General features: G+C 19.3%; 3 protein-coding genes and 2 pseudogenes across 3 annotated transcripts; 2 read left to right on the top strand and 3 right to left on the bottom strand.

Annotated features, from left to right (window-relative positions):
• Positions 1 to 1605: 1605 nt before the first annotated feature.
• LOC124299109 (cytochrome b-like) lies at positions 1606 to 2795 on the bottom strand. The gene is given in 1 exon segment (XM_046752059.1): positions 1606 to 2795. A coding segment is annotated over 1 exon segment (816 nt). The 5' UTR covers positions 2754 to 2795; the 3' UTR covers positions 1606 to 1937.
• A 2419-nt stretch (positions 2796 to 5214) lies between these two features.
• Positions 5215 to 6402, top strand: LOC124298697 (NADH-ubiquinone oxidoreductase chain 5-like; annotated as a pseudogene).
• A 3974-nt stretch (positions 6403 to 10376) lies between these two features.
• On the bottom strand, positions 10377 to 11797 carry LOC124298696 (cytochrome c oxidase subunit 1-like; the record flags this gene model as incomplete). Its single annotated transcript, XM_046751061.1, is given in 1 exon segment — positions 10377 to 11797. A coding segment is annotated over 1 exon segment (1332 nt), but the record flags the coding sequence as incomplete, so codon positions are not given.
• Positions 11798 to 16782: 4985 nt separating this feature from the next.
• Positions 16783 to 17951, bottom strand: LOC124298695 (cytochrome b-like). The gene is given in 1 exon segment (XM_046751060.1): positions 16783 to 17951. A coding segment is annotated over 1 exon segment (816 nt). The 5' UTR covers positions 17931 to 17951; the 3' UTR covers positions 16783 to 17114.
• A 2440-nt stretch (positions 17952 to 20391) lies between these two features.
• LOC124298069 (NADH-ubiquinone oxidoreductase chain 5-like) lies at positions 20392 to 21579 on the top strand (annotated as a pseudogene).
• Positions 21580 to 25690: the final 4111 nt, after the last annotated feature.

The raw sequence follows: 25690 nt of genomic DNA, 5'->3' as shown, positions 1-25690 counted from the left end.
AATTATTGAACTTGATTTTTGAGTTAAAAAGCTTAAATTTTATTAGAGGACGAGAAGACCCTATAGAGTTTTATAATTAAATTTATTTTATTAATTAATTTATTTTTATAAAATAAATATAATTATTTTGTTGGGGTGATAATTAAATTTAATAAACTTTTTATTTTGTTTTACATTAATTAATGAATTTTTGATCCTATGTTTTAGATTATTAGATTAAATTACCTTAGGGATAACAGCGTTATTTTTTTTAAAGTTCTTATTGACATTAAAAATTGCGACCTCGATGTTGGATTAAAATTTATTTTGGGTGTAGAAGCTTGAAAATTTAGGTCTGTTCGACCTTTAAAATTTTACATGATCTGAGTTCAAACCGGTTTAAGCCAGGTTGGTTTCTATCCTTAATTTTATTAAAAATTTTTAGTACGAGAGGACCATAATTTTGAATTATTATAATTTTATTTAAAATGAATTTTATTAAATTTTTTAACTATTTTGGCAGATTAATGTAATAAATTTAGAATTTATTTATGTATACTTTATTATACAATTAGTAATTTATATTAATGAATTGATTATAGTTTTTTTAAGAAGATTAATTTTACTTATTATAGTATTAGTTAGTGTAGCTTTTTTAACTCTTTTAGAGCGTAAAGTTTTAGGTTTGATTCAAATTCGTAAAGGGCCTAATAAAGTTAGAATCGTTGGTATTTTACAGCCATTTTCTGATGCTATTAAATTATTTTCTAAGGAGTTTTCTATCCCTTTAATATCAAATTTTTTTCCTTATTTTTTATCTCCTTTAATTATATTAATATTAATATTGATTTGTTGAATAACAATACCTTATGTTACTAATTTTTATTCATTTGATTTTAGTTTAATTTTTTTTTTTATGTTGTTTAGGTATTGGAGTTTATCCAATTATGATTTCTGCATGATCTTCAAATTCTAAATATTCTTTTTTGGGTATATTACGTACTGTTGCTCAAACAATTTCTTATGAAGTTAGTTTAGTTATAGTGATTTTATCAATTTTATTTTTAATTGAAGGTTATTCTATAACTTTATTTAGTTTATATCAAGAATTTATTTGATTTATTTTTTTAACTTTTCCTTTAAATTTAGTTTGATTTATTATTTGTTTAGCTGAAACAAATCGAACACCTTTTGATTTTTCTGAGGGGGAGTCTGAATTGGTTTCTGGGTTTAATATTGAGTATAGAGGTGTAGGATTTTCATTAATTTTTTTATCCGAATATTCAAGAATTTTATTTATAAGTATATTATTTGTTTTGATATTTTTAGGAGGTGATTTATATAGTTTAATATTTTATTTAATAATTATTTTTATTAGATTTTTATTTATTTTGATTCGAGGAACTTTGCCTCGTTTACGTTATGATAAATTGATGATAATGGCTTGGAAAAAAATTTTACCTGTTTCATTAAATTATTTAATTTTATTTATGGGTTTAAAATTTATATTTTATTGTTTTTTATTATAAATTATATTAAAAATTTAATTATTTAAGTTTAAATCAATAAAAGATTTAAAACTTTTATATTATGTTTTCAAGACATAAACTTATTCAAGTTCATTGATTTGTTGGTTTAATTTAATTTAATAAAATATCTCACATTTTTGTTAGTGTAGGATAAATTAAAAAATAAAAGAAGTATACTAATGTTAATATTTGTCCAACAATAATAAATGGATTTTCTACAGGTCTTATTCCAATTCATGTTAGTATTAATACAATTCTAATAAATATTCAAAATAGAAATTGTCTAAATGGGTAAAAATTTAATCCTTTGAAATTTATTATTTTATAAAAAGGTATAATTAATAATACTAAAATAGATATTAGAAGAAGAATTACACCCCCTAATTTATTAGGGATAGATCGTAGGATTGCATATGCAAATAAAAAATATCATTCAGGTTTAATATGAGGAGGTGTAATTATAGGATTAGCAGGGGTAAAATTATCTGGGTCTCCTAATATATTAGGATTTATTAAAATAATATAAATTAAGATAAAGTATATTAAAATAAATCCTACAATGTCTTTTAATAGAAAATAAGGTTGAAATGGTAATTTATCAATGTCACTATTAGTTCCTAAAGGGTTTCTTGACCCTGTGTTATGTAGGAATATTAAATGAATAATTGTTATTATAACAATAATAAAAGGAATAATAAAATGAAGAGTAAAAAATCGTGTTAGTGTAGCATTATTAATAGAAAATCCTCCTCATAATCATTGTACTAAAAATTCTCCTAAATATGGGATTGCTGATAGAAGGTTAGTAATTACAGTAGCTCCTCAAAAAGATATTTGTCCTCAAGGTAAAACATATCCTAAAAATGCGGCTGCTATAGTTAATAATAATATTGTTGTTCCTGTAATTCAAGTAGGTTTAAAGTTAAATGATCCAAAAAATATTCCTCGTCCAATATGTAAATATATACAGATAAAAAATATAGAAGCACCATTTGCATGTAAATTTTTAATTATTCAACCATTATTAATATCTCGGTAAATATGGATAATTCTATCAAATGCTATTTGAATATTAGGTGTATAATGTATAACTAAAAAAATACCTGTAATTAATTGGGTTACTAAACATAATCCCAATAATGAACCAAAATTTCATATTGTTGTAATATTTGATGGTGTTGGTAAATCTACTAATGATCCATTTATGATTTTTAATAAAATATTTTTTAAACGTAAAGGTAACATTAAAAAGTTTTCCGTAAAGATCCTAAATTGATATTAGAAATTTTTACAACAATAATTAGTGTAATAAATAAATAATTTATTATTATAAATGAAATAATAAAATTTGGTTTATTAAATAATTTGTTTAATGATATTTTAGTTAATATATTTTTATTTAGTTCAATATAAGATAATTTTATTGTATCTTCAAATGTAAAATTTATTTTATTATAATTAATTATTAATATGAATATTAAAATAATTATTATAATGTTTATTATTATTCATTTATTAAAAAGAAATTTTACGTTTGAGATTAATCTTGATACATAAATAAAAATAATTAATAATCTTCCTAAAAAAATTAAAAAAATTATATATGAGTATCAAAATCTTATATTTAATATTCCTGATGTTACAGAAATTAAAGATGTTTGGATTAGTAAAATTAATCCTATTGTAAATGGGGTTTTTGTTAAATATATTATTATAGTATTAATTAATATAAGTAGTATGAAAATTTTTATAATTAATTAATTAAAATAAATTTATATTAATTAGTTTTAAAAAAAAATTTTTCTTTGATTTACAAAATCAATATTTTAAATAAACTATTAAAACTTATATTTAATATTAAAATTTCAAAAAATAGTTTATTAAAATATTAATTTTGGAGATTAATGATAGGAAATTTTTTTCTTTTTTTGAAATTATATATATATATATATATAATTTATTATTTTAATAGATTTTTATTATTTTGTTTATTTTATATTTTTAATTAGATTTTTAAGTTTAAGATTAAATCGGTTTCATTTATTGATAGTTTTATTAAGAATTGAATTTATTATTTTAATATTATATTTAATATTAATTTTATTTTTAAATATATATATATTAGAGATGTATTTTATTATAATTTTTTTAATTTTTAGAGTTTGTGAAGGAGTTTTGGGTTTATCTATTTTGATTTATATAATTCGTTTACATGGTAATGATTATTTTCAAGTTTTAAATATTTTTTAATGATAAAGTTTTATTTTTATTTATTATTTTTAATTATAGTTTCAAAAAATAATTTTTGATTTTTTCAGTTTAATTTATTTTTTTTAAGATTTCTTTTTATATTTTCTGGAAATTGTAGATTTGAATTTAAGAGTATAAATATTTTTTTGGGTTGTGATAATTTATCTTTTGGTTTAGTTTTATTAACTTTATGAATTGGAGCCTTAATAATTATATCAAGATATTTTATTTATGAATTAAGAATTTATTTAAATTATTTTATTTTATTGATATTTTTTTTAATTTTATTTTTATTTTTGACGTTTACTGTAAATAATTTATTTTTATTTTATCTTTTTTTTGAATGTAGATTAATTCCTACTTTTTGTTTAATTTTAGGTTGAGGTAATCAATTGGATCGGGTTCAAGCTGGTATTCATTTATTATTTTATACTTTATTTGCTTCTTTACCTTTATTGTTAAGAATTATTTATTTATTTTTTGAGTTTAAAAATTTAAATTATATTTTTTCTGTGGAAAATTTATTTCAAGTTTATTCTTTTTATTTATTTGTATTTTTAATTTTTGCTTCTTTAGTAAAATTACCTATTTTTTTTATACATTTATGATTACCTAAAGCTCATGTAGAAGCCCCTGTTTGTGGATCAATAATTTTAGCTGCTATTATATTGAAATTAGGGGGATATGGTTTATTACGAGTTTATATATATTTAATTAATATAGGTATTTTTTTTAATGTTTATTTGATTGTTTTGAGAATAATAGGAGGAATTTATATTAGTTTAATTAGAATATTTCAAGTTGATTTAAAATCTTTAATTGCTTATTCTTCAATTGCTCATATAATAATAATATTATCTGGTTTATTAACTTTAATAAGATGGGGAATTTATGGTTCTTATTTGTTAATAATTTCTCATGGTTTATGTTCTTCAGGTTTATTTTGTTTAGTAAATATTATTTATGAACGTTTAAGAAGTCGGAGATTATTTATTAATAAAGGTTTAATAAATTATATGCCAAGAATATGTTTATGATGATTTTTATTATGTTCTTCAAATATAGCAGCTCCTCCTTCTTTAAATTTAATAGGTGAAATTATATTAATCAATAGATTAATTATATGAAGTAAAATAATTTTTTTATTAGTCATTTTTTTATCTTTTTTTAGAGCTTGTTATACATTATATTTATATTCTTTTACTCAACATGGTAAAATAAATTATTTTTTTTATTCATTTTCTCAAGGTAATGTTCGTGAGTATATTTTATTAATATTACATTGAATTCCTTTAAATTTAATTATTTTAAATAGAGAATCTTTTATTATTTGAATATAAATTAATTTAAATAGTTTATTTTAAAATATTGATTTGTGGTGTCAAAGAAAATTAAATTTAGTTTTTAAATTATTTTTATATTAAATATTTGTTTATTTAGTTTTATTATAATTTTTTTTATTAGATTATTTTTATTTATATTAAGTATTTATTTTTTATTATATGATTTAGTTTATTTTGTTGAGTATAATCTAATTGAAATTAATTCTTCTTGTGTAGTAATAACATTTTTATTTGATTGGATATCATTAATTTTTATAAGAACAGTTTTATTTATTTCTTCTTTGGTAATTTTATATAGAAATTCTTATATAATAAATGATTTAAATTTGAATCGATTTATTATATTGGTAATTTTATTTGTTGTATCAATGATATTAATAATTGTTAGTCCAAATTTAATTAGTATTTTATTAGGTTGGGATGGGTTAGGTTTGATTTCTTATTGTTTAGTAATTTATTATCAAAATGTTAAGTCTTTTAATGCTGGTATATTAACTGTTATTTCTAATCGTATTGGTGATATTTTTTTATTATTATCAATTTCTTGAATAATAAATTTTGGAGGCTGAAATTTTTATTTTTATATAGATGTTTTAAAATATAATTCTTTTATAATAGTAATTACTTTAATAATTTTGATTGCTTCATTTACTAAAAGTGCTCAAATTCCTTTTTCTTCTTGACTCCCTGCAGCAATAGCTGCTCCTACTCCTGTATCTTCATTAGTTCATTCTTCTACCTTAGTAACGGCGGGGGTTTATTTATTAATTCGATTTGAAAATTTATTTAATAGAGAGAATTTTATTATTATATTTTTATTATTATCTAGATTAACTATATTTATGTCTGGATTAAACGCAAATTTTGAATTTGACTTAAAAAAAATTATTGCTCTATCAACTTTAAGTCAATTAGGTTTAATAATAAGAATTTTATTTTTAGGATTTAAGTTTTTAGCTTTTTTTCATCTTTTAATAGATGCATTTTTTAAAGCATTATTATTTATATGTTCAGGAGTTTTTATTCATGGATTGAATAATTTTCAGGATATTCGTTTATTAGGTTCAATATTTAATCAAATACCTTTTACTTCTATTTGTTTTCATTTTTCTAATTTGTCTTTATGTGGGTTTCCTTTTTTAGCTGGGTTTTATTCTAAGGATATAATTTTAGAAATAGTTTTAATATTAAATTATAATATATTTATTATATTTATTTTTTTTATTTCAACTTTTTTAACAGTTTATTATACTTTTCGTTTGATTTATTTTTCTATATTAGGTTGATATAATATAATTAGATTAAATTATTTAAATGATTATGATGTTTATATAAATAATTCAATATATTTTATGATATTAATAGTAATTTTAGGAGGTTCTATATTTAGTTGATTAATTTTTCCTTATAGATATGTCATTATTTTGCCTTTTTATATAAAAATTTTACCAATTTTGATTATTTTTTTAGGTATATTATTTGGATTTTTTATTTATTATTTAAATGTTAAAATGTTTAAGTTAAAGTTTTATTTTTTAAAGATATTTTTTAGAACAATATGGTTTTTACCTGTTATTTCTACTTATGGTTTAATTAAAAATATTATATTTATAAACAAAGAATTAACTTTAAATTTTAATCAAAATTGATTAGAATTTTATAAAAGAAGAATAATTATAATTTTTATAAAAAATTTTTATATATTTATAGATTTATTAATTTTTTATTTTAATAATGTTTTAAATTTATTTTTATTATTTGCTTTTTTATTTTTTTATTATTTCTTTATATTATAACTGTTTAAATAGCTTAAAATTTAAAGTATATTATTGAAGATAATATGATGATTTATTTAAATCTTTAAACATTTAATTTATAAAATTAAATAATTTATTTTTACAATGAAAATGTAATGTTTTTATAAACTATATAAATTAGAAATATAAATGAATTTTAATCATTTAATAAAAAGTTAGAAGCTTTTTTATTTTATATTTCTATTTAATTGGAATTTTTATTCATTTTTATTATTAACAATAATAAGCCTCTTTTTGGCTTCAATTAATTTTAATATAAATTATTTAAGATAAATTAATTAATATTAATAATTTTTGAATGCAGATCAAATGTTATATTTAACTATTATCCTATAAAGTAGAGTTATAATAAATAACTATAATTTCAGGCCGAAACTGAATATAAATTTTATTTCAACTTTGTAGGTTTAAATTCAGTTTAGTGCCCCAAATTTTCATTCATAATATAATCCTAATAATAAAATTAAAATAAAGTATGATACTATAAATAGTCAAATTTTTATATTTGAAATTGTTAAGGTTATAATTATTGGTAATATTAATGTTACTTCTACATCGAAAATTAAAAAAATAACTGCAATTAGAAAAAAACGAATAGAAAATGATATACGTGGATATCCTTTTGGATCAAACCCACATTCAAATGGTGAATTTTTTTCTAATTCATAAAATGTTTTTTTTGATAAGATTATTGAAATAGTTAATATAATAATAGTAATTATTATAATTATTATTAAGGTATTAAATACTAATTTAATTACTTATACTAAATTTTGTTAGACTTATTGATTGGAAATCAATTATACTTAAGTTATATTATATAAATATATTAGTATGTTCTTCATCAGTAAATAGAAATATAAAGGAAAAGTCAAATTACATCTACGAAATGTCAGTATCATGCGGCTGCTTCAAATCCAAAGTGATGAAAATTAGAATAATGATTTAAGTATACTCGAAATAAGTTAATTATAATAAATGTTGTACCAATTAGCACATGAATTCCATGGAATCCTGTAGCAATAAAGAAAGTTGATCCATAAACTGAATCTGCTATTGTAAATGGTGCTTCTAAATATTCATATCATTGTAATATTGAGAAAGTAATACCTAGAATGATTGTTAATAATATTCTTTTTAGTGTTTCTTTTTTTATATTATTTATTAATCTATGGTGGGCTCATGTAATTGTAGCCCCTGAAGAAACTAAAATAATTGTATTTAATAAAGGAATATCATAAGGGTTAAATGGTGTAATATTTTTTGGAGGTCATATTCTTCCAATTTCAATTGAAGGTGAGAGGGATCTATGAAAAAAAGCTCAAAAGAAAGATAAAAAGAAAAAAATTTCTGAAACAATGAATAAAATTATTCCTAACTTTATTCCTATTATTACATTTGATGTATGTAATCCTTGATAGGTTCTTTCTCGAATAATGTCTCGTCATCATTGAATTATAATTAAAATGGTGATTAGAATTCCTAATATTAATATATTTTTTAATTTGAAATTGAATCATTTAATAGAACCTAAAAGTAGAATTATTACAGCTAATGATCCTAATAAAGGTCATGGTCTGTAATTAACTAAATGAAATGGGTGTTGAGGAAAGGATATATTTTTATTTGACATTATTTAGTTTACTTCTCTAGAGTATAGAGTAATTAGTACTATAAAAACATAAGCTTGAATAATTGAAACAGCGAATTCTAAAATTAGTAAAGAAATTTGTCTAACTACTAAAATAGATGAGGATAATATATTAATTTTTGTTCCAATTCTTCTTAATAAGGTTATTAGTAAATGACCTGCAATAATATTTGCTGTTAATCGTACCGCAAGTGTTAAGGGACGAATTAAATTTCTGATTGATTCAATTAATACTATAAAAGGTATTAATGCATTTGGTGTATTTTGAGGAACAAGATGAGTAAATATATGATTTATATTTTTAAATCACCCAAATAGTATAAGTCTTAATCATAAAGATAATGATAATGTAATTCTATTTGATAAATGTCTAGTTCTAGTAAAAATATAAGGAAAAAGACCTATAAAATTATTAAATAGAATAAATAAAAATAAAGATGAAAAAATTAATGTTCTGTTAATTTTAAAATTACCTAATAAAATTTTTACTTCCGAATGAATTATATATATTAATTTTCATCATAAGATATTTTTTCGTGATATAATTAGTCAAAAAGTTGTTGATGGAAATAGGAATGTTCCAATTAATGTTCTTGATCAATTTAAGTTTAGGTTAGGAAAAAAAGTTGAAGTTGGATCGAAAATTGAAAATAAATTTATTATCATTTTCAGAAACCAAATTTTTTTTTCTTAAAAAATTTATCGAATTTTTTTTTAAAAAAATTCTTTTTTCTAAAATATGCTATAATAATAATTGTAGTAAAAAGAATAGTAAAAGTTGTAAATAAAAATAATCAATTTATAGGATATATCTGCGGAATAAAAGAATATTAGAATTTTCTAATATTTATAGTTTGACTAACTATTATTTTAATAAATTAATTCTTTTCATTAAGAATATTTGCTAATATATTATAAAATGATTTAAGAGATCATTGCTTGCTTTTCAGCCACTTAATGAATTAAAATGAATTGATTCATTTTAAAAAATAATTTATTGGAATTCTTTCTATAACAATTGGTATGAATCTATGATTGGCCCCACAAATTTCTGAACATTGTCCAAATATTTATCCTGGTCGTTTAATTAATAATCTAATTTGATTTAATCGTCCTGGAATTGCATCAATTTTTTTTCCTAGACTAGGAATTGTTCAAGAGTGAATTACATCATTTGATCTAACAATCATGCGAATTTGTGTATTTAAGGGAATAATTGTGTTATTATCTACATCTAATAAACGGAAAGAATTTTTATTAATTGATTTATTTATATAAGAGTCAAATTCAATATTTTTGAAGTCTGAGTATTCATATCTTCAGTATCATTGATGCCCAATTGTTTTAATTGTAATTAGGGGTTTATTAATTTCATCTGTTAAGTATAGTAGATGAATTGATGGTATAGCAATAAAGATTAGTAATATTGAAGGAGTTATTGTTCAAATAATTTCAATATTTTGTTTATTTAAAAGGTTTTTATTAGTAAATTTATTTAATATTATAGTTAATATTAAATATAAAATTGATACTGTAATTAAGATTAAAATAATTATAGTATAATCATGAAAAAAGATTAACTGTTCTATAATAGGTGAATTAGCATTTTGAAAATTTATTCTTGATCAGGTTATCATTTTCTAAAAAAAGTTTAAAACTTTATTTATGGGGTTTAAATCCAATGCATTTTTCTGCCATAATAGAATTTTTTGTTATTCCTGGAATTTCTTCATATCTATGATCTGAAGGAGGAAATTTTTGTTTTCATTCAATAGATGAATTTGTAATTTCTATGAATATAATTTGCCGTTGTGTTGACATTCTTTCTCAAATAATAAAAATTAGATATAATACTCTAATAAAAGAAATAATTGATCCAATTGTTGAAATAATATTTCATATTGTAAATGCATCTGGGTAATCAGAGTAACGGCGGGGTATCCCATTTAGGCCCAAAAAATGTTGTGGAAAAAAGGTTATATTTACTCCTAAAAATATAATAGTAAATTGAATTTTTAATCATTTTATATTTAATGTTATTCCAGTAAATAATGGGTATCAGTAAATAAATCCTGCTATAATTCCAAATACTGCTCCTATAGATAAAACATAATGAAAATGTGCTACAACATAATATGTATCATGTAGAATAATATCGATTGAAGAATTAGAAAGTATAATTCCTGTTAATCCTCCTATTGTGAATAAAAAAATAAATCCTAATGTTCATAGTATTGATGATCTAAAATTTATTTCAGATCCATATAGTGTTGCTAATCATCTAAAAATTTTAATACCAGTAGGGATTGCAATAATTATTGTAGCAGCGGTAAAGTAAGCTCGTGTATCAACATCTATACCTACAGTAAATATATGATGTGCTCAAACTACAAATCCTAATAATCCAATTGTTATTATTGCATAGATTATTCCAAGAGTTCCAAATGTTTCTTTTTTTCCTGATTTTTGTGAAATAATATGAGAAATTATCCCGAAGGCTGGTAAAATTAAAATATAAACTTCTGGGTGTCCAAAAAATCAAAATAAGTGTTGATATAGGATTGGGTCTCCTCCTCCTGAAGGATCAAAAAAAGTTGTATTTATATTTCGATCTGTTAATAATATTGTAATTGCTCCTGCTAGAACTGGAAGAGATAATAAAAGAAGAATAGCTGTTAGTTTTACTGCTCAGACGAATAAAGGTATTTGCTCAAATCTTATTCCTTTTGGTCGTATATTAATTATTGTAGAAATAAAATTAATTGCTCCAAGAATTGATGAAATTCCTGCTATATGTAAAGAAAAAATTGTATAATCAACAGAGGGTCCTGAGTGTCCAAGATTTCTTGATAAAGGAGGGTAAACTGTTCAACCTGTTCCTGTTCCTGAATCTACTAATCTTCTTGAAATTAGTAGGATTAATGACGGGGGTAATAGTCAAAATCTTATATTATTTATTCGGGGAAAAGCTATGTCAGGGGCTCCAAGTATTAGAGGAATTAGTCAATTTCCAAATCCTCCAATTATAATGGGTATAACTATAAAAAAAATTATTAAGAATGCATGAGATGTTACAATTATGTTATAAATTTGATCATCACCAATAAATGATGAGGGTGTTCCTAGTTCTATACGAATAATTATTCTAGAAGATAGTCCTAGTATTCCGGATCAGATTCCAAATATAAAATATAATGTTCCAATGTTTTTGTGATTAGTTGAAAATAATCATTTATTCAATATTTGATAAAATGGCTGAATTTAGGCGATAAATTGTAAATTTATTTATGAAATTAAAATTTCTTTTATTAAAATTTTTTATAAATTATAATTTATATAAATTAAAAATTTATTTTATATATAAATGATATACATATATATATAATTTAATTATCACCCCAACAAAATAACTATATTTATTTTATAAAAATAAATTAATTAATAAAATAAATTTAATTATAAAACTCTATAGGGTCTTCTCGTCCTCTAATAAAATTTAAGCTTTTTAACTCAAAAATTAAGTTCAATAATTAATAATTATAAGACAGTATTAATCTCGTCAAATCATTCATTCCAGTCCTAAATTAAAGAACAAATTATTATGCTACCTTTGCACAGTTAGAATACTGCGGCTATTTAAAATTTTCACTGTATTAATTCTTCATCATGGATTGGTGCTTGGATAGGTATGGAAGTAAATTTATTATCATTTATTCCTTTATTAATAAATAGTAGAAATAAATTGTCTAAATTTTATAATTCTTCAATGATATATTATATTATTCAAGTTGGGGCTTCTTCTTTCTTATTTATAAGAATTCTAATAATAAAAATGAGTTTAATTTTTATGAATATAAATTTTTTTGATTTTATTACAAATTAGATTAATTTTAAAATTAGGAGCTAGACCATTTCATTGATGGTTAGTTAAGATTATTAATAATATTAGATGATTAAATTGTTTTTTTATTTTAACTATTCAAAAAATTGCTCCTTTATTTATTTTAATTAATATTAATAATAGATTAATTATTTATATATCAATAATTTTGTCTGGATTTATTGGTTCATTATTGGGATTAAATCAAATTTCATTAAAATTGATTATAGCTTATTCTTCTATTAATCATATATCTTGGATGTTTATGTCAATATTAATTGATTTTTATATTTTAATAATTTATTTAATAATTTATTCTTTAAATAATTTAATAATTTGTATTTTTTTTAGTTATTTTAATATAAATTATTTGAATCAAGTTTATAAATTTAATAATATAAGATATTTTATGAAGTTTATAGTTATAATAATATTTATATCAATAGCTGGTATTCCACCTATATTTGGTTTTATTCCAAAGTTTTTTGTTTTTATTTTAATAGTAAATAATAAATTTTTTATTGAATGTTTGATGTTTATTATTTTTACATTAATTGTTTTATTTTATTATATAAATTTAATTTTACCTTCTTTATTATATTTAAAATTAATATTTAAATTAAATTTAAATAATTTTATATTTAATTTTTATTTTTTTATAATTATTTTATTTAATGTTTTTATTATATTAATAATTTATTTTATTATATTATATTTTAATATATAATTTTTAAAAATTTTAATAATTTTTATAATTTTAAATTTGCAATTTAATGTTATATATTTAACTATAAAATTAAGATTTTAAGTTAATTAAACTAATAACCTTCAAAGTTTTAAATAAAAATTTGTTTTTAAATCTTATTTTATTAATAATAGAATTAAACTATTTCTAAAGATTTCAAAAATCTTTGTGCTTATTACACTAAATAGTATATATATATATATATATATATATATATATATATATATATATATATATATAATTTTTATTTATTTTTATTAAAGTTTGATTCTGGTTTTTATTTTAGTATTATTATTTTTTTGCATGTATTTTTTTAATTAATTAGAAATATTTTTTTGCAGCATTTAATTTTAATAATTAAAGAAATTTAGAATTATAAATAATATAAAAGTATAGACAAAAAAATTGTGCCAGCAGTAGCGGTTAAACGTTTTATACAAATTAATATTTTTAATTAATAAATTGTATTAATTTATTTATATTTAATTAAAAATAATTTTATGGTGAAATAAAATTTTTTGATTATATATATATATATATATATATATATTATTTATGAAATCTAAGATTTAAACTAGGATTAGATACCCTATTATTTTAGATGTTAATATTATATTTTAATAATTAATAGTTATGTTCTTTAAAATTAAAAAAATTGGCTGTATTTAAAACTAATTAGGGGAATTTGTTTATTAAACGATAATCCGCGATAAATCTTACTTTAATTAATTGAGTTTATTTATTTTCGTTAACAGAATATTTTTTTAAAATTATCAATTTTCATTAAATTTTATAGAAATTTTATTTCAGATCAAGATGTAGCTTATATTAAAGTTTAAATGAATTACAATAAAAATTTTATTTTTGGATATTAAATTGAAATATTTATTTAAAATTGGACTTAATAGTAAAATTTAAAATTATATTTATTTGAATTAAGAATTAAATATGTACAAATCGCCCGTCACTCTCATTATAAAATGGGATAAGTCGTAACAAAGTAAATATACTGGAAAGTGTATTTAGAATTCAAATTACTTAGAAGGATTTTTTTATTTACAATAAATTAAATAGTTGTTTAATTCAACTTAATTTGAAATTAATAAATTATATTTTTTATATTTAAAATTTTTTTATTAATAAAAATATTTTTATTAAATTTATAATTTTAGTATTGTTAAAATAAAAAATAATTTAAATTATAGTTTAATTGTATATTGATAGAAATTTGAAATATTTTGAAAAATAAAATTTTCAAAAAAGTATACTTTATTTATTGTACCTTGTGTATCAGGGTTAATTAAAAAAATAATATAAATTAATATTTTTCTCGAATTGAAAAGATCTATTTAATTTTAAATTATTTTTAATGTTTAATAATTATTTTTAATTTTTAAATAGAAATGAAATGTTTTTCGTTTTTTAAGTTATCTAGTTTTTTGATAAATAAATTTAATTTGAATATCATTATTAATTATTTTAATTAATAAAAATAATTATTTTTGATATAAAAGTTTTAAGGGATTAGCTTTAATTCTTAATTTTATAATTGATTTTAAATTATATAATTATATTTTAGGCTTAGAATTAGTTTTAATTTGAAAATTGTAATAATTTTATAAATTATATATATATATATATATATATATATATATATATAAATCTTAGTTTTAATTTAATTTTTTATTAAAATAATTTAATTAATAATTATTTAATTTAAATGATGATTAAATTAGTAAATATTATAATTATTTATAAATATAAATTTATATGATAGTTAATTATAAGGAATTCGGCAAAAAATTAATTCGCCTGTTTAACAAAAACATGTCTTTTTGATAAAATATAAAAAGTCTAATCTGCTCAGTGAAAATTTTAAATAGCCGCAGTATTCTAACTGTGCAAAGGTAGCATAATAATTTGTTCTTTAATTTAGGACTGGAATGAATGATTTGACAAGATTATTACTGTCTTATAATTATTAATTATTGAACTTGATTTTTGAGTTAAAAAGCTTAAATTTTATTAGAGGACGAGAAGACCCTATAGAGTTTTATAATTAAATTTATTTTATTAATTAATTTATTTTTATAAAATAAATATAATTATTTTGTTGGGGTGATAATTAAATTTAATAAACTTTTTATTTTGTTTTACATTAATTAATGAATTTTTGATCCTATGTTTTAGATTATTAGATTAAATTACCTTAGGGATAACAGCGTTATTTTTTTTAAAGTTCTTATTGACATTAAAAATTGCGACCTCGATGTTGGATTAAAATTTATTTTGGGTGTAGAAGCTTGAAAATTTAGGTCTGTTCGACCTTTAAAATTTTACATGATCTGAGTTCAAACCGGTTTAAGCCAGGTTGGTTTCTATCCTTAATTTTATTAAAAATTTTTAGTACGAGAGGACCATAATTTTGAATTATTATAATTTTATTTAAAATGAATTTTATTAAATTTTTTAACTATTTTGGCAGATTAATGTAATAAATTTAGAATTTATTTATGTATACTTTATTATACAATTAGTAATTTATATTAATGAATTGATTATAGTTTTTTTAAGAAGATTAATTTTACTTATTATAGTATTAGTTAGTGTAGCTTTTTTAACTCTTTTAGAGCGTAAAGTTTTAGGTTTGATTCAAATTCGTAAAGGGCCTAATAAAGTTAGAATCGTTGGTATTTTACAGCCATTTTCTGATGCTATTAAATTATTTTCTAAGGAGTTTTCTATCCCTTTAATATCAAATTTTTTTCCTTATTTTTTATCTCCTTTAATTATATTAATATTAATATTGATTTGTTGAATAACAATACCTTATGTTACTAATTTTTATTCATTTGATTTTAGTTTAATTTTTTTTTTTATGTTGTTTAGGTATTGGAGTTTATCCAATTATGATTTCTGCATGATCTTCAAATTCTAAATATTCTTTTTTGGGTATATTACGTACTGTTGCTCAAACAATTTCTTATGAAGTTAGTTTAGTTATAGTGATTTTATCAATTTTATTTTTAATTGAAGGTTATTCTATAACTTTATTTAGTTTATATCAAGAATTTATTTGATTTATTTTTTTAACTTTTCCTTTAAATTTAGTTTGATTTATTATTTGTTTAGCTGAAACAAATCGAACACCTTTTGATTTTTCTGAGGGGGAGTCTGAATTGGTTTCTGGGTTTAATATTGAGTATAGAGGTGTAGGATTTTCATTAATTTTTTTATCCGAATATTCAAGAATTTTATTTATAAGTATATTATTTGTTTTGATATTTTTAGGAGGTGATTTATATAGTTTAATATTTTATTTAATAATTATTTTTATTAGATTTTTATTTATTTTGATTCGAGGAACTTTGCCTCGTTTACGTTATGATAAATTGATGATAATGGCTTGGAAAAAAATTTTACCTGTTTCATTAAATTATTTAATTTTATTTATGGGTTTAAAATTTATATTTTATTGTTTTTTATTATAAATTATATTAAAAATTTAATTATTTAAGTTTAAATCAATAAAAGATTTAAAACTTTTATATTATGTTTTCAAGACATAAACTTATTCAAGTTCATTGATTTGTTGGTTTAATTTAATTTAATAAAATATCTCACATTTTTGTTAGTGTAGGATAAATTAAAAAATAAAAGAAGTATACTAATGTTAATATTTGTCCAACAATAATAAATGGATTTTCTACAGGTCTTATTCCAATTCATGTTAGTATTAATACAATTCTAATAAATATTCAAAATAGAAATTGTCTAAATGGGTAAAAATTTAATCCTTTGAAATTTATTATTTTATAAAAAGGTATAATTAATAATACTAAAATAGATATTAGAAGAAGAATTACACCCCCTAATTTATTAGGGATAGATCGTAGGATTGCATATGCAAATAAAAAATATCATTCAGGTTTAATATGAGGAGGTGTAATTATAGGATTAGCAGGGGTAAAATTATCTGGGTCTCCTAATATATTAGGATTTATTAAAATAATATAAATTAAGATAAAGTATATTAAAATAAATCCTACAATGTCTTTTAATAGAAAATAAGGTTGAAATGGTAATTTATCAATGTCACTATTAGTTCCTAAAGGGTTTCTTGACCCTGTGTTATGTAGGAATATTAAATGAATAATTGTTATTATAACAATAATAAAAGGAATAATAAAATGAAGAGTAAAAAATCGTGTTAGTGTAGCATTATTAATAGAAAATCCTCCTCATAATCATTGTACTAAAAATTCTCCTAAATATGGGATTGCTGATAGAAGGTTAGTAATTACAGTAGCTCCTCAAAAAGATATTTGTCCTCAAGGTAAAACATATCCTAAAAATGCGGCTGCTATAGTTAATAATAATATTGTTGTTCCTGTAATTCAAGTAGGTTTAAAGTTAAATGATCCAAAAAATATTCCTCGTCCAATATGTAAATATATACAGATAAAAAATATAGAAGCACCATTTGCATGTAAATTTTTAATTATTCAACCATTATTAATATCTCGGTAAATATGGATAATTCTATCAAATGCTATTTGAATATTAGGTGTATAATGTATAACTAAAAAAATACCTGTAATTAATTGGGTTACTAAACATAATCCCAATAATGAACCAAAATTTCATATTGTTGTAATATTTGATGGTGTTGGTAAATCTACTAATGATCCATTTATGATTTTTAATAAAATATTTTTTAAACGTAAAGGTAACATTAAAAAGTTTTCCGTAAAGATCCTAAATTGATATTAGAAATTTTTACAACAATAATTAGTGTAATAAATAAATAATTTATTATTATAAATGAAATAATAAAATTTGGTTTATTAAATAATTTGTTTAATGATATTTTAGTTAATATATTTTTATTTAGTTCAATATAAGATAATTTTATTGTATCTTCAAATGTAAAATTTATTTTATTATAATTAATTATTAATATGAATATTAAAATAATTATTATAATGTTTATTATTATTCATTTATTAAAAAGAAATTTTACGTTTGAGATTAATCTTGATACATAAATAAAAATAATTAATAATCTTCCTAAAAAAATTAAAAAAATTATATATGAGTATCAAAATCTTATATTTAATATTCCTGATGTTACAGAAATTAAAGATGTTTGGATTAGTAAAATTAATCCTATTGTAAATGGGGTTTTTGTTAAATATATTATTATAGTATTAATTAATATAAGTAGTATGAAAATTTTTATAATTAATTAATTAAAATAAATTTATATTAATTAGTTTTAAAAAAAAATTTTTCTTTGATTTACAAAATCAATATTTTAAATAAACTATTAAAACTTATATTTAATATTAAAATTTCAAAAAATAGTTTATTAAAATATTAATTTTGGAGATTAATGATAGGAAATTTTTTTCTTTTTTTGAAATTATATATATATATATATATAATTTATTATTTTAATAGATTTTTATTATTTTGTTTATTTTATATTTTTAATTAGATTTTTAAGTTTAAGATTAAATCGGTTTCATTTATTGATAGTTTTATTAAGAATTGAATTTATTATTTTAATATTATATTTAATATTAATTTTATTTTTAAATATATATATATTAGAGATGTATTTTATTATAATTTTTTTAATTTTTAGAGTTTGTGAAGGAGTTTTGGGTTTATCTATTTTGATTTATATAATTCGTTTACATGGTAATGATTATTTTCAAGTTTTAAATATTTTTTAATGATAAAGTTTTATTTTTATTTATTATTTTTAATTATAGTTTCAAAAAATAATTTTTGATTTTTTCAGTTTAATTTATTTTTTTTAAGATTTCTTTTTATATTTTCTGGAAATTGTAGATTTGAATTTAAGAGTATAAATATTTTTTTGGGTTGTGATAATTTATCTTTTGGTTTAGTTTTATTAACTTTATGAATTGGAGCCTTAATAATTATATCAAGATATTTTATTTATGAATTAAGAATTTATTTAAATTATTTTATTTTATTGATATTTTTTTTAATTTTATTTTTATTTTTGACGTTTACTGTAAATAATTTATTTTTATTTTATCTTTTTTTTGAATGTAGATTAATTCCTACTTTTTGTTTAATTTTAGGTTGAGGTAATCAATTGGATCGGGTTCAAGCTGGTATTCATTTATTATTTTATACTTTATTTGCTTCTTTACCTTTATTGTTAAGAATTATTTATTTATTTTTTGAGTTTAAAAATTTAAATTATATTTTTTCTGTGGAAAATTTATTTCAAGTTTATTCTTTTTATTTATTTGTATTTTTAATTTTTGCTTCTTTAGTAAAATTACCTATTTTTTTTATACATTTATGATTACCTAAAGCTCATGTAGAAGCCCCTGTTTGTGGATCAATAATTTTAGCTGCTATTATATTGAAATTAGGGGGATATGGTTTATTACGAGTTTATATATATTTAATTAATATAGGTATTTTTTTTAATGTTTATTTGATTGTTTTGAGAATAATAGGAGGAATTTATATTAGTTTAATTAGAATATTTCAAGTTGATTTAAAATCTTTAATTGCTTATTCTTCAATTGCTCATATAATAATAATATTATCTGGTTTATTAACTTTAATAAGATGGGGAATTTATGGTTCTTATTTGTTAATAATTTCTCATGGTTTATGTTCTTCAGGTTTATTTTGTTTAGTAAATATTATTTATGAACGTTTAAGAAGTCGGAGATTATTTATTAATAAAGGTTTAATAAATTATATGCCAAGAATATGTTTATGATGATTTTTATTATGTTCTTCAAATATAGCAGCTCCTCCTTCTTTAAATTTAATAGGTGAAATTATATTAATCAATAGATTAATTATATGAAGTAAAATAATTTTTTTATTAGTCATTTTTTTATCTTTTTTTAGAGCTTGTTATACATTATATTTATATTCTTTTACTCAACATGGTAAAATAAATTATTTTTTTTATTCATTTTCTCAAGGTAATGTTCGTGAGTATATTTTATTAATATTACATTGAATTCCTTTAAATTTAATTATTTTAAATAGAGAATCTTTTATTATTTGAATATAAATTAATTTAAATAGTTTATTTTAAAATATTGATTTGTGGTGTCAAAGAAAATTAAATTTAGTTTTTAAATTATTTTTATATTAAATATTTGTTTATTTAGTTTTATTATAATTTTTTTTATTAGATTATTTTTATTTATATTAAGTATTTATTTTTTATTATATGATTTAGTTTATTTTGTTGAGTATAATCTAATTGAAATTAATTCTTCTTGTGTAGTAATAACATTTTTATTTGATTGGATATCATTAATTTTTATAAGAACAGTTTTATTTATTTCTTCTTTGGTAATTTTATATAGAAATTCTTATATAATAAATGATTTAAATTTGAATCGATTTATTATATTGGTAATTTTATTTGTTGTATCAATGATATTAATAATTGTTAGTCCAAATTTAATTAGTATTTTATTAGGTTGGGATGGGTTAGGTTTGATTTCTTATTGTTTAGTAATTTATTATCAAAATGTTAAGTCTTTTAATGCTGGTATATTAACTGTTATTTCTAATCGTATTGGTGATATTTTTTTATTATTATCAATTTCTTGAATAATAAATTTTGGAGGCTGAAATTTTTATTTTTATATAGATGTTTTAAAATATAATTCTTTTATAATAGTAATTACTTTAATAATTTTGATTGCTTCATTTACTAAAAGTGCTCAAATTCCTTTTTCCTCTTGACTCCCTGCAGCAATAGCTGCTCCTACTCCTGTATCTTCATTAGTTCATTCTTCTACCTTAGTAACGGCGGGGGTTTATTTATTAATTCGATTTGAAAATTTATTTAATAGAGAGAATTTTATTATTATATTTTTATTATTATCTAGATTAACTATATTTATGTCTGGATTAAACGCAAATTTTGAATTTGACTTAAAAAAAATTATTGCTCTATCAACTTTAAGTCAATTAGGTTTAATAATAAGAATTTTATTTTTAGGATTTAAGTTTTTAGCTTTTTTTCATCTTTTAATAGATGCATTTTTTAAAGCATTATTATTTATATGTTCAGGAGTTTTTATTCATGGATTGAATAATTTTCAGGATATTCGTTTATTAGGTTCAATATTTAATCAAATACCTTTTACTTCTATTTGTTTTCATTTTTCTAATTTGTCTTTATGTGGGTTTCCTTTTTTAGCTGGGTTTTATTCTAAGGATATAATTTTAGAAATAGTTTTAATATTAAATTATAATATATTTATTATATTTATTTTTTTTATTTCAACTTTTTTAACAGTTTATTATACTTTTCGTTTGATTTATTTTTCTATATTAGGTTGATATAATATAATTAGATTAAATTATTTAAATGATTATGATGTTTATATAAATAATTCAATATATTTTATGATATTAATAGTAATTTTAGGAGGTTCTATATTTAGTTGATTAATTTTTCCTTATAGATATGTCATTATTTTGCCTTTTTATATAAAAATTTTACCAATTTTGATTATTTTTTTAGGTATATTATTTGGATTTTTTATTTATTATTTAAATGTTAAAATGTTTAAGTTAAAGTTTTATTTTTTAAAGATATTTTTTAGAACAATATGGTTTTTACCTGTTATTTCTACTTATGGTTTAATTAAAAATATTATATTTATAAACAAAGAATTAACTTTAAATTTTAATCAAAATTGATTAGAATTTTATAAAAGAAGAATAATTATAATTTTTATAAAAAATTTTTATATATTTATAGATTTATTAATTTTTTATTTTAATAATGTTTTAAATTTATATTTATTATTTGCTTTTTTATTTTTTTATTATTTCTTTATATTATAACTGTTTAAATAGCTTAAAATTTAAAGTATATTATTGAAGATAATATGATGATTTATTTAAATCTTTAAACATTTAATTTATAAAATTAAATAATTTATTTTTACAATGAAAATGTAATGTTTTTATAAACTATATAAATTAGAAATATAAATGAATTTTAATCATTTAATAAAAAGTTAGAAGCTTTTTTATTTTATATTTCTATTTAATTGGAATTTTTATTCATTTTTATTATTAACAATAATAAGCCTCTTTTTGGCTTCAATTAATTTTAATATAAATTATTTAAGATAAATTAATTAATATTAATAATTTTTGAATGCAGATCAAATGTTATATTTAACTATTATCCTATAAAGTAGAGTTATAATAAATAACTATAATTTCAGGCCGAAACTGAATATAAATTTTATTTCAACTTTGTAGGTTTAAATTCAGTTTAGTGCCCCAAATTTTCATTCATAATATAATCCTAATAATAAAATTAAAATAAAGTATGATACTATAAATAGTCAAATTTTTATATTTGAAATTGTTAAGGTTATAATTATTGGTAATATTAATGTTACTTCTACATCGAAAATTAAAAAAATAACTGCAATTAGAAAAAAACGAATAGAAAATGATATACGTGGATATCCTTTTGGATCAAACCCACATTCAAATGGTGAATTTTTTTCTAATTCATAAAATGTTTTTTTTGATAAGATTATTGAAATAGTTAATATAATAATAGTAATTATTATAATTATTATTAAGGTATTAAATACTAATTTAATTACTTATACTAAATTTTGTTAGACTTATTGATTGGAAATCAATTATACTTAAGTTATATTATATAAATATATTAGTATGTTCTTCATCAGTAAATAGAAATATAAAGGAAAAGTCAAATTACATCTACGAAATGTCAGTATCATGCGGCTGCTTCAAATCCAAAGTGATGAAAATTAGAATAATGATTTAAGTATACTCGAAATAAGTTAATTATAATAAATGTTGTACCAATTAGCACATGAATTCCATGGAATCCTGTAGCAATAAAGAAAGTTGATCCATAAACTGAATCTGCTATTGTAAATGGTGCTTCTAAATATTCATATCATTGTAATATTGAGAAAGTAATACCTAGAATGATTGTTAATAATATTCTTTTTAGTGTTTCTTTTTTTATATTATTTATTAATCTATGGTGGGCTCATGTAATTGTAGCCCCTGAAGAAACTAAAATAATTGTATTTAATAAAGGAATATCATAAGGGTTAAATGGTGTAATATTTTTTGGAGGTCATATTCTTCCAATTTCAATTGAAGGTGAGAGGGATCTATGAAAAAAAGCTCAAAAGAAAGATAAAAAGAAAAAAATTTCTGAAACAATGAATAAAATTATTCCTAACTTTATTCCTATTATTACATTTGATGTATGTAATCCTTGATAGGTTCTTTCTCGAATAATGTCTCGTCATCATTGAATTATAATTAAAATGGTGATTAGAATTCCTAATATTAATATATTTTTTAATTTGAAATTGAATCATTTAATAGAACCTAAAAGTAGAATTATTACAGCTAATGATCCTAATAAAGGTCATGGTCTGTAATTAACTAAATGAAATGGGTGTTGAGGAAAGGATATATTTTTATTTGACATTATTTAGTTTACTTCTCTAGAGTATAGAGTAATTAGTACTATAAAAACATAAGCTTGAATAATTGAAACAGCGAATTCTAAAATTAGTAAAGAAATTTGTCTAACTACTAAAATAGATGAGGATAATATATTAATTTTTGTTCCAATTCTTCTTAATAAGGTTATTAGTAAATGACCTGCAATAATATTTGCTGTTAATCGTACCGCAAGTGTTAAGGGACGAATTAAATTTCTGATTGATTCAATTAATACTATAAAAGGTATTAATGCATTTGGTGTATTTTGAGGAACAAGATGAGTAAATATATGATTTATATTTTTAAATCACCCAAATAGTATAAGTCTTAATCATAAAGATAATGATAATGTAATTCTATTTGATAAATGTCTAGTTCTAGTAAAAATATAAGGAAAAAGACCTATAAAATTATTAAATAGAATAAATAAAAATAAAGATGAAAAAATTAATGTTCTGTTAATTTTAAAATTACCTAATAAAATTTTTACTTCCGAATGAATTATATATATTAATTTTCATCATAAGATATTTTTTCGTGATATAATTAGTCAAAAAGTTGTTGATGGAAATAGGAATGTTCCAATTAATGTTCTTGATCAATTTAAGTTTAGGTTAGGAAAAAAAGTTGAAGTTGGATCGAAAATTGAAAATAAATTTATTATCATTTTCAGAAACCAAATTTTTTTTTCTTAAAAAATTTATCGAATTTTTTTTTAAAAAAATTCTTTTTTCTAAAATATGCTATAATAATAATTGTAGTAAAAAGAATAGTAAAAGTTGTAAATAAAAATAATCAATTTATAGGATATATCTGCGGAATAAAAGAATATTAGAATTTTCTAATATTTATAGTTTGACTAACTATTATTTTAATAAATTAATTCTTTTCATTAAGAATATTTGCTAATATATTATAAAATGATTTAAGAGATCATTGCTTGCTTTTCAGCCACTTAATGAATTAAAATGAATTGATTCATTTTAAAAAATAATTTATTGGAATTCTTTCTATAACAATTGGTATGAATCTATGATTGGCCCCACAAATTTCTGAACATTGTCCAAATATTTATCCTGGTCGTTTAATTAATAATCTAATTTGATTTAATCGTCCTGGAATTGCATCAATTTTTTTTCCTAGACTAGGAATTGTTCAAGAGTGAATTACATCATTTGATCTAACAATCATGCGAATTTGTGTATTTAAGGGAATAATTGTGTTATTATCTACATCTAATAAACGGAAAGAATTTTTATTAATTGATTTATTTATATAAGAGTCAAATTCAATATTTTTGAAGTCTGAGTATTCATATCTTCAGTATCATTGATGCCCAATTGTTTTAATTGTAATTAGGGGTTTATTAATTTCATCTGTTAAGTATAGTAGATGAATTGATGGTATAGCAATAAAGATTAGTAATATTGAAGGAGTTATTGTTCAAATAATTTCAATATTTTGTTTATTTAAAAGGTTTTTATTAGTAAATTTATTTAATATTATAGTTAATATTAAATATAAAATTGATACTGTAATTAAGATTAAAATAATTATAGTATAATCATGAAAAAAGATTAACTGTTCTATAATAGGTGAATTAGCATTTTGAAAATTTATTCTTGATCAGGTTATCATTTTCTAAAAAAAGTTTAAAACTTTATTTATGGGGTTTAAATCCAATGCATTTTTCTGCCATAATAGAATTTTTTGTTATTCCTGGAATTTCTTCATATCTATGATCTGAAGGAGGAAATTTTTGTTTTCATTCAATAGATGAATTTGTAATTTCTATGAATATAATTTGCCGTTGTGTTGACATTCTTTCTCAAATAATAAAAATTAGATATAATACTCTAATAAAAGAAATAATTGATCCAATTGTTGAAATAATATTTCATATTGTAAATGCATCTGGGTAATCAGAGTAACGGCGGGGTATCCC

The sequence above is a fragment of the Neodiprion virginianus genome, chromosome 2 (assembly GCF_021901495.1).
Source record: "Neodiprion virginianus isolate iyNeoVirg1 chromosome 2, iyNeoVirg1.1, whole genome shotgun sequence".
Taxonomy (NCBI): domain Eukaryota; kingdom Metazoa; phylum Arthropoda; class Insecta; order Hymenoptera; family Diprionidae; genus Neodiprion; species Neodiprion virginianus.
Note: the sequence above shows the minus strand (reverse complement) of the source record. Positions and strands in the feature narration are given on the sequence as shown.